General features: G+C 42.0%; 1 protein-coding gene across 1 annotated transcript; it reads right to left on the bottom strand.

Annotated features, from left to right (window-relative positions):
• Positions 1–1,094: 1,094 nt before the first annotated feature.
• gtf2a1l (general transcription factor IIA, 1-like) lies at positions 1,095–9,308 on the bottom strand. The gene is made up of 9 exons (XM_056459250.1): positions 8,754–9,308; positions 8,512–8,613; positions 7,860–7,980; positions 7,119–7,162; positions 6,859–6,952; positions 6,222–6,613; positions 2,849–3,016; positions 1,965–2,054; positions 1,095–1,585 (listed from the first exon to the last, which is right to left on the bottom strand). The coding sequence occupies exons 1-9, from the start codon at positions 8,775–8,777 to the stop codon at positions 1,478–1,480; spliced, it is 1,143 nt and encodes a 380-aa protein (XP_056315225.1). The 5' UTR covers positions 8,778–9,308; the 3' UTR covers positions 1,095–1,477.
• Between the last annotated feature and the right edge of the window lie 1,558 nt (positions 9,309–10,866).

Here is a 10,866-nt window from a genome sequence, read left to right as displayed (position 1 = left end):
AATAATAATAATAATAATGGTAACAAAAGTAAAAGTAATACTATTAATGATAACAGTAATGAGGTGGGTAATGAAAATAAAGTGCAGCAAACAAAACAATGAGAAAAAAAATAATATTAAGAAGAGTTTAACTAACAGTATGATGAATTTTTAATAACGTGATAATTATAAATTACTCACGCTGGTAATAATAATAATAATAATGATAATAATAATAATAATAATAATAATAAAACAACAACAGCTTTAACAATAATTTGAGGTGGAAGTTATGATCAGCCTTGAGGTGTATATAGTCAGTTGCTTTACCACTTACCCTGTGAATGTAGAATTTGTAAGTATATGCAAGTAGGAGTTTTTTTTTTATATAAAATTCTTTATATAAAATTTTATACTTAATTTTTACTCAGTTGTTGGATCGGTCAGAGGAAGAACTGGTAAAACCAGGCACCACCTCACATGCACCTCTATCTATAACACAAGCTTTACCTTGAAGATGCCATATGGAACTTAGAGAGAGAAAGAAAGAAAAGATGTTTGAATGGGAGTGTGTGACCTCTCCATGAGTAACCGGCTGTGCTCCTGAAGGAAGTTCTGGCTCTTTATAAAGGCCGGGACGGAGAGCAGGAGGAGCGGATCACACAGCACTGAGAGCAATGTCTGTCTGTCTGTTGTTCATTCTACATCAGGTGGACTAATGGATTTTCCACTCACATACTGACCATCCGTGATACTATGGTGTAGTTTTCGTTATGTTCTTCCTCTTTATTTCTGTTGTGTTGGACTGTCTGAAAGCAGCTCCACACAGATGAAGATCTAGTAAACTGAGACCACTTCAGTCCAGTTTTCACAGGTGAACTTCAGCGTAACGTCAATGATCAGTGCTGAAACCCAAACCCTGAAGAACAAATCCATCGGTTAATGAACTGCAGTAGCTATTGTGTACGATGCTTGTTTCTCTCGGACAGAGATCAACACTTATAACACAATTAAATGACCAAACCAACGGCATTACTGTTGATCTTTACTACTGATCTTGCCATGCATCTGTTTTAGCACCACACACACACAAACTGAAGACACTGTGAAAGATGTGAACTTACAGGTTTCCTGATTTTAATCTGCAGCAACAACACAAAACTCATCTCTCAAAGCAAAGCAGCAGATGAGCTCCAATACAGCACTGTTATGAGTGTTTGGTAGTTTCAAATGAACCAAACACAAGAAATCATATGAACTGAAGAACTCTGTCCACTCCTGATGGATTTATCAGAGAAAGAGGGGAAAAACAAACAAAAACAAAAAACAAACACTCGTTCAACTTCCTTTTTTTTCATCAAGCACTAACATTCGCCTCTGTATTAGAGAATAGAAGTATGAAATCCCAAACTCAAGACAATCATAGATGAATATAAATCAGCATCTGTATGAAGGAAAACTACAGCGGTTTCAGCTCTGAGCGCATCGGTTCGCTGTTTCACCACTCGGCCTCACCCACAGCCTTGGAGAACACATAATCCTTCCCTCCGTAACACATCACGCCATCTTTCAGGTAAAACTTCCAGCGGTTTTTACTACGGTGAATCTGTAAGATGCAGAAACAACAAAATAAATGTGTAAAGATTTAAAACAGTTCATCTTTCCTCTTTTCGTCAAGTGAGCTTTATTCCTACAGTGGTTTATACAGCAAACGGTCGATGCAGCTCTCAGAGACGAACAGGCAAACTACAGAATAATAACACAGTTCAGATCAGCTCAATGTCCAGTCAGTGCAGTCATGACATCAGTGTTAAAACACTACAGAGGCTCTGCTGACCCAAACACAGGCAGGAAACCCAAAGAACTCAACCTATATATGCCGTTCACACTGATCTGACACGTCTGAACCCCGATGAACATTCAACTACATCAGACGCAATAATCAACGCTGTAAACGGAGAGGTTGATCCTTTCTGCTTCTTTACCTTGTCATACTGGCAGACGATGACGTTCTCCGTGTCGAAGATCTCCGGGATGTCCTGTTCGCTCACATCGTCTCCAGAGTTCAGCGGATCCTGAAACCACAGAAGAAAGAGGTACGGGTCTCTTCTCTTAGACAGATCATCTGATGTTGATCTCGATGCTAACCGTTGATGAAGCAGAGTCGTGTCTACACCTGTAGGACTTCAGCTTCACAGAGACGCCCTGTGGAGTTACTTCATCATTCAGCTCAATGTCAGTGTGTGTAAATGTAAATCTGAAAACACACTCCGTCCTGCAGAGTTTAGATCCAGATGGACAGAAACTCTCAGAGACCGCAGGATCCGCGTCTGCCTCTGCTGATCACACGACCACACACACACTGTCAGAACACAGGATTTACTGCCATTTTACTCCCCCACTCCAGTGTTTACAGTGACCCCGGCGGAGACGCTGAGGAATGGGAGATCAGTGTAAATCCTGAAGCGGCAGACTCCTGAACTGCTGAGTGTTGACTCGAGAGTCATTTGAGGAGAAACACACGGGCTACACTAAACAGAGACTGAGCTGAGCTGACAAATATACTCTACTGTTATTGACAACATTAATTGATTTAGGACGGACACACACACACACACACACACACACACACACACACACACACGCACACACACACACGCACCCACCCACGCACGCACGCACGCACGCACGCACGCACGCACGCACACACACACACACAGAGGTGTTGAGATCAGCCAGAGGCACATCTCTCCTGTATTTTTGTTCTTCAATATACACATCTGTCCTTTTCTCAGCAGATTCCGTTCATTTCCTCGTTGGTTATTTGCATGATATGGGGAGTGTGTGCGTGTGTGTGTGTGTGTGTTACCTCTTCCTCCTCCAGCTCCTCCTCCTCATTAGCACTGATCATTCCCAGAAACTCCTTCTCTCCCACGAGCCCCAGTTCCTCCTCATCTTCCTCTTCATCCTCCAGAGAGTCGCTGCTGTCGGCCGCTCCGTCCAGCTGAGGGATCTCCAGCAGCGGACTGAAGCTGAGCTGGGGAAACACCACCATCAGAAGAGCTTCAGAGTCGACTAACAGAAGAAACATTCAGTGATTTTTTATTTACCATTACAGTTTCCTGTTTTGAAGCCATTTATTTTGATTCCAGGAGAGATTTAGTTCATACTGAGCCTTTGCTTATAGGTACAGGGGGAGGACGTTACTGCTTTAGTCAAGAAGGGACAATCTGCATCTCATTGGGCCGTAGCCGGATCATTAACCCATATTTCAGACACCTTCTCAGATCAGCATGTTTTAGGACAAACAAATAATATGAAGTACGGTTGTCCAGTTAATTCAGAACACACACACACAGAGCGCTCTGCATCCACCAACACTACAGCTCTACTCTGCAGTCAGTAAGAGATCGCCACCTAGAGGTAGTCACAGAGAGGCTTGTTCATGTCCTGTTCCCCATCGGGTAATCCTGTAATGCTGGATCACCAAGACACACACACACACACACACACACACACACACACACACACACACACACACACACACACACTGAAGAAAACCATTATTTGTTCCTCAATGCTTTCAGACACTAGGCTAGAGTTTCTGGAACAATATCAGAATGTTTGCAGTAGTAGCTGATCTAGAGAGTTTTGCCTCTTTATTGAGAGCTGACAGATGCTGTCCTCATTTGTAGATAACTTTATTTAACCTGACTGCTACATGAATAAACAGGGCTGGCCCAAGCCTTCAGACGGCCCCCTTAGTGCAAACAATATAACAAATTATTGTCGATCCTTCATTATTCGCACACTTTCAATTAGAAACATGCATTATCGATTTTATTTGCTGTAGCTGTTGATTACATCACAAAATATGTTTTAAGACCATTCTAAATATTATACTGCAGAAACAACTGCCTATTGATCCCACTTTTTATATGATTACTAGCCACAAAACATTCATCTGAGCTGTAATTAATGCTGACAGAAACAAAAACAGCTGGAAGTAGCCAATAGCATACTTATTATTATTATTATTACTATTATTATTATTATTATTCAGTCACAAAATGCTGTCAAATAGTCAAAAATGGTGACAATAAAGATAATTTTTTTAAATGGATATAAATGTTAACACTGAAAAAAATATATTTTGGAGTTCAAATATCTTTAAAAAAAAACTATCAAATTAAATCACATTTTCTAGACGTAATCGCATATATCATATTACTAAATATAGAAAAAAAATTACAGTTTTCAGAAAAAAAAATTTCTGTAAAAGAAACAAATGAATCTGCCAATGAGATAAGTAAAATAATATTATTTATAACCAAAAACAATATTCTTTAATTTACCATAATTGGCAGATTATTAATTTTGTTTCAATAGAAAAAAAAAAACACAATTTTGGCAAACTCAGTCTAGAAAATGTTTTCCATTTAAGAATTTTTTGATATTTGGACTAGAAACAAAACAAAAACTAGAAGACAGAAAATCATTTTTGCAGTGTATTTACCAACTGTCAATGACCCATAGTACATGGCTGTGCAATAAAAAAATAACCAAATGTATAAATCAGAAGTGTAATAAATTAAATCACAATTTATTTATCACCAGGTTTATGAAGCATTTTGCTGCTGTGCCACTGTTGCTTCAATCACGATATCAGTGATTCTGTGAGATATCAGGGTTGGTTTTCTTGTGATCTATGGCTATAAATCATAATTTTTGTAAATAAAGGGGAAAAAAATGCATCAAAGTTATGATGCATTTCTTTTAATAACACACGTTCGTAGAATTGCAACAATAGAAAACAAGCGCACATCTGTCAAACAAGCTCAACAATGCTGATGTGTAGAGCAGTTTGTGACTGAAAAGAGCACATCTCCGTCAAAGCAGCAGAATCTCAATTTTGTGGCATATGCCTTGAAGAAAACAGTCAAAAAAAGTCATTTATTGCTTTCTAGTTTTCTGTAAACTTAAAACACTTATTACATCTTGAACTTATTTTATAAAAACATTTTATGCTTTGCCCTGGTTTATTTGAATTAAAAATCCTGCATTCCCACTAGATTAATATTCTTTTCTTCAGCTGATCAGAACACTCTGAGAAGTGAGCACAGACTCCTCTGAACACGCATGATGTTTTCAGCAGTGGAGAACATTAGTTACTCATCTATTTAAAAAGAGCATCATTTTTTAATTCCTCTAATATTTTTAGCCAAAATACCACCTACAAGACTTTGCCAAGGACTGTAAGGGTTAAATAAACACAAGGCCCTTCAAATTATGTTAGTGCTCTATTGATTTCTTTATCTTACACATATTTTGGCAGAATTAAAAAGTTTGAGCACACATTCCTGTATGAAGCCAGAGCACTGACCGTGGGCCTGCGCGAGCGTTATAGTGAAGTGAAGTGAAAACGCGTCTTTGAGGAAGAAACTAGCGGAAAATTCAGGGGAGCTGGATGTCTGAAACACACAAATACCTTGGTCCAGCTTGGACAGAAGAATGTGTCCGTATGCCTGAGATTGTCACCATTGCAGTGGCTCATCTGTGGCCCATTATGATCTGCCATTACGGGAAGCGCTACCTGGTGGTGGCTGGGTGGACTGTAGCTAAAGTGCTAAACTGCTGCAGTCAGTGTGAAAGACTGATTAATTAATTCAGATCTTTGTGAATTTAGATAAATATAGATACTTGGTGCCAGAATATGTATCACGGCCGTAAATAACATGATAAATTGGCACATATTTTGTCCCACAACCCAGCAAGCTAAAACTAAAGTCACTCAGTCATTTCGTGCACTGTAGGGGGCCCCTTGGTGGCCACGGGGCCCTAAGCAGCCACTTGGTTCGCTTATGCCTTGGGCTGGCTCTGTGTACAAATGAGCCGGCTGAAGAACATCCAGAGGCCCTGAACCAACCGCAGAATAACCACATGTGCATGAATAACGTCTCGTCCACCATCTCTCCAGCACTGAGGAGAACACGGCTTACACTGACGCTCACTGTGTTTCACTAAGATGATCTGTCTACAGTAAAGGAGATGCAGACAGAGCCCGATAGATCATGTGGAGCTCAGAGTCTGTCCTGGATCAGAAGGAGAAGCAGAGTCTGAATGCAGAACTGAACAGACGGAACAAGCGTTTACTTCAGCAGGTGAACTCAGGTGTCTGCCATCATCAGTGTCTGGAATAAACCCAGTGTGGTGTTTGTTTACAGGTGATCAAAGCAGGTTACCTGTCGGCCAGGACTGGTGTTGTTCTGCAGGTCTGGAGGATCCGCGTCTCGCTCCTTCAGGAAGCTGCTGTACCCGCAGTGCTGAGCCGGTGTGAAGCCGCTGGCGTCTACAGGCTGTGGGCTGAACTCAATGCCATCCAGGGTGAACTCTCCGGGGCTGGCAGAGGAGTCTAGAGGAGTCTGTGGTGCTGGGGGAGCGGGGTCAGGCAGGCGGGCAGCGGGGTCAGGGAGATGGGCTGAGGCAGTGGTGTTGGGCAGGCAGGCCGGGGCAGCTGGGTCAGGCAGACGAGCCGGAGGCTGAGGGACTGTGACAGGGGCCTGAGCGGGACGAGTCAGAACGTGCTGAGCTCCACGGGTCACCATCACTGGGACATTGACCTTGTAGAGGTGTCCTGAAGGAGAACAGCAGAGGGTTTAGCATGACCAGAGAAATGATTGTTCAGAGTCATTTACAGATCTCTAATCAGCTTGATCTGAAACATTATGCCGTATGCTAAGTGTATGAAATCAAAGCTACATCCTGCAGCGTGTTCATCTGACGCATCAGTCTGTGCAGTCGTGACTGACTGAAGTAATCAGGTCAGTAAATAACACACACACACACACACACACAACGACAGCATTATAAAGCGCTCACCAGAGGCCGTCTGCAGCGTCACACCAGCTGGAATCTGCACTGGATATGATATTCCCGGTGGCAGAGAGAACGTGGCCACTGACCCACAGCTGCTCTGGAGGAACAGTACAGCACAGGTCAGTCTCTCCTTTAAGGAGGACTTCATTCATTATTTACTATATGCAGGAGTCCCTGGAGAAACTGAATAATGAACACTGTAAACGCAAACAGAAAGAGAAGAGTGTAGATGTTCTGGCAATGCAGAGTTCACACACACTTACTTTAGAGGTGAAGTTCTGCACATTTGCAGCAGCTGGAATGACGACTGAGAGAAGAGCAAAGAGGACAGAGACATCATCACTGAGCAGCACACACCAGAGGAGTCCTTAGATTAAACACAGACGCAAAGCATGGTGGACCCCTGAGCTGTGTGTGTGTGTGTGTGTGTTACTCTGTTCGGGGACACTGGAGGTCAAATCTAATGCTGTGTTCTGCTCTAATGTGTGCACAGTGTAGGATTAAAAGTAAGAATGATTTCAGTGTGGACGAGTCAACAGATCTCACACCCCTACATATAATGATCTGTTTTAGAGCCACCCATGACCCAGCGGGTTTTCATTCTACAGTAGACTATTAAAGCCGGTTAAGATTACTCTACACAAAACCCACAGCTGAACTGAGAAACCGACTGAACACCCGCCGCAGCTCATCTGGATCATCTTCTCTAAAACCCAAACGCTGGTGAAGAATGACCTGATGGAGAAGTGGACGCCGCTCTGTGCTGCGGCTGAGGATTAAAGGTGATGAAGGCTCCATGTCACCGCACCGATGGTGTTTAGTCTGTGTCTGCTCTTAATATTGACTCAAATCTTCTGTACTGTCTGCTGTCTGGCCTGAAGCAGAGTCCATCAGCAGCAGATCTTTAGTTTTAGGAGAACTATTGCTTAAACACACTGTAAACACACTCGGCTTACAGCACACACACACACACAGAGCTGTAGTGTACAGGCGGGCAGCTATACCGGTGGGTTTGTGGAGGCTCTGGGTGTAGTTTGCTGGAAGCTGCAGGACGAATTTGGATGGATTGTTGTCTTTAATGAAACCCTCGACAGCTTTAGACTGCACGACCTTTGACTCCCAGAGCTGAAACACACACACACACACACACACACACACACACACAGTTTCAACATCACCAGTCTGAGTGTGTTCACCTGAGAATGCACTCGCTCTTCACATTCTTTGTATGTGTGTTTACCTGTTCCAGGTGTGCCAGCACTCACTCCTCCACCCTCTGTGTGTGTGTTTACCTGTTCCAGGTGTGCCAGCACTCGCTCCTCCACCCTCTGTGTGTGTGTTTACCTGACTCAGGTGTTCCAGCACTCGCTCCTCCACCCTCTGTGTGTGTGTTTACCTGTCTCAGGTGTTCCAGCACTCGCTCCTCCACCCTCTGTGTGTGTGTTTACCTGTCTCAGGTGCTCCAGCACTCACTCCTCCACCCTATATGTGTGTGTTTACCTGTCTTAGGTGTTCCAGCACTCGTTCCTCCACTCTCTGTGTGTGTGTTTACCTGTCTCAGGTGTTCCAGCACTCGCTCCTCCACCCTCTGTGTGTGTGTTTACCTGTCTCAGGTGCTCCAGCCCTCGCTCCTCCACTCTCTGTGTGTGTGTTTACCTGTCTCAGGTGTTCCAGCACTCGTTCCTCCACTCCTTCATCCTGGAACAGCTCCCTGACGCTCTCCAGCACATCCTCGATCACGGACAGGTAGAGTTTCGGCTGACAGCAAAACAACACAAGAGATTGCGCCTCACTGTTAGTCTCATATATATATATATATGTATGTATGTATGTGTGTGTGTGTGTGTGTGTGTGTGTGTGTGTGTGTGTGTGTGAGTGTGAGAGAGAGAGAGACTAACCACAGTGTTGGCGTTCGGCAGCATGTCTCCTCCACACACACACACACACAGGTCCTTGATGAGCAGCTGGTGAGCCCAGGTGTGTCTGATCACTGAGTCCGCAGAAACACTCACTCACTCACTCACTCACTCACTCATTCACCTGCCTGTGCTGATGGACTGATAAAGATGGAATGATTAAAAAATTAAAGGAAATGGAAAAGAATATGGAAATCCAATGCTGATGGATGGGCAGAGGGTTATTATTAATAATAAAGAGAAAGCAGAAGTCATAGCAAGGACCTTACTTAAAGTCCACAGCACAGACAATTTAAGCCAAGAGGAGAAAAGAGGTAGGGAGAACACTTGTAGAAGATATCAGTTTAATTTAGGGAAAGATGAAGAGGACCAGGTACTAAATATACATTTCTCAGGGACTGAGCTTAGTAGGGCATTGAAGAAATTAGGGAAAACAGCTCCAGGAAAAGATGAAATTAGTTATACTATGTTAGAAAATCTAACTGATAAAGGAAAGGAGGTGCTGTTAAGGTTATATAACAAAATATGGGAAGTAGGGGTTATTCCAAAGGAATGGAAGAAGGCAGTTATCATTCCTATTAAAAAGCCTGGGAAAGATCCAAAACAGCCGACCAGTTATAGACCGATAGCCTTGATATCGCATATGGGGAAAATGATGGAAAGAATGATTAATGACAGATTAGTTTACTGGGTTGAAACTAAAGGAAAACTAGGAAATTACCAAAGTGGATTTAGGAAAGGTTGAGGGACAATGGATCCAATTTTAATGCTGGAAGATGATATTAAAAAAGCACAAGTAAACAGGGAATCAGGTGTAGCCGTATCTTTAGACATAGAGAAAGCTTATGACATGTTGTGGATAGATGGAGTGTTAATCAAACTTGACAAGTTAGGAATTAAGAGACGTATACTGAAATGGATTAAAGAATTCCTAACAGAAAGATCTATAATAGTAAAAATAAATGGTACATTTAGTGGATGCTACAGTGTGGAAAATGGTACACCACAAGGAAGCATCAGTAGCCCTTTTCTGTTTTCTATAATGTTTGATGGGATCTTTAAGGAGATAGAAAATAATACAGGGGTTGCGTTATTTGCAGATGATGGTGCGATTTGGAAAAGAGAGAGAAACATAACATTTATTATAAAGAAAATGCAACAGATATTAAATTCAGTGCAGGATTGGACAGGTAAGAGGGGATTTCGAATATCTCAAGAAAAACAAAAGTAATGCTATTTACCAAAAAGACAACAAGAGGGGAAATGAAATTGAGATTGGGGGATAAAGAGTTGGAGAATGTTGAATCATTTAAATATGTGGGACTGTGGTTTGATAGGAGACTCACATGGAACACACATATTAGGAAAATGATTGACAAATGTAAGAGAGTGTTAAATGTGATGAGGTGTCTATGTGGAGTTGACTGGGGTGCTATTAGAACGGCATTAAAAACAATTTATACAGGGTTGATAAGATCAGTGATTGACTATGGGTGTATGGTGTATGGATCAGCGGCTAATACAACATTAAAACAGTTAGATAAAATCCAAAATCAAGCACTAAGAGTATGCTGTGGAGCCATGAAAACCACACCGGTAGCAGCATTACAAGTTGAGATGGGAGAGATGCCTTTACACCTTAGAAGGGATCAACTGGCAGTAGTATACTGGGCAAACTTGAGAGATCATAATGAAAATCACATAACACAAACAGTTCTAATGCAATGCCAAGATCGAGATGTTAAAGGTTATGGATGGATTATACGAAGTAAAATCAATGATATAGAAATAGACACACTAACAGTTTCGCCCACTATAGTATTTGCAGTAGTTCCCACATGGCTGATTGGAGATTTGGAAGTACTGAAAGAAAAACAAGAAAGAGAGATCGACAGTAAACGAGTAGAAAATTATATAAAGGAAAAATACAATGAGACAACTGAAATATACACAGATGCATCAAGAATTGGACAAAGGGTAGGAGTGTCATACAGTATTCCAAAGTTAAAGATTGAAGGCTGCAAAAAGAATTAATAATAATTTAGCAGTGTATACAGCAGAATTGGTAGCAATATGGTTAGCTCTAAAGTGGGTT

This window comes from Danio aesculapii, chromosome 6, assembly GCF_903798145.1.
Source record: "Danio aesculapii chromosome 6, fDanAes4.1, whole genome shotgun sequence".
In the NCBI taxonomy this organism is placed as follows: Eukaryota; Metazoa; Chordata; class Actinopteri; order Cypriniformes; family Danionidae; genus Danio; species Danio aesculapii.
This window is presented reverse-complemented; position numbering and strand designations above follow the sequence as displayed.

Coding starts and splice junctions, on each gene's coding strand:
- gtf2a1l (XM_056459250.1), bottom strand. CDS start 8,777: ATGCTGCCGAACGCCAACACTGTG. Junction 3,017..6,221: donor ACACCAGTCCTGGCCGACAG/GTAACCTGCTTT, acceptor GTGTTTCCCCAG/CTCAGCTTCAGTCCGCTGCT. Junction 1,586..1,964: donor TCGTCTGCCAGTATGACAAG/GTAAAGAAGCAG, acceptor TGCATCTTACAG/ATTCACCGTAGTAAAAACCG.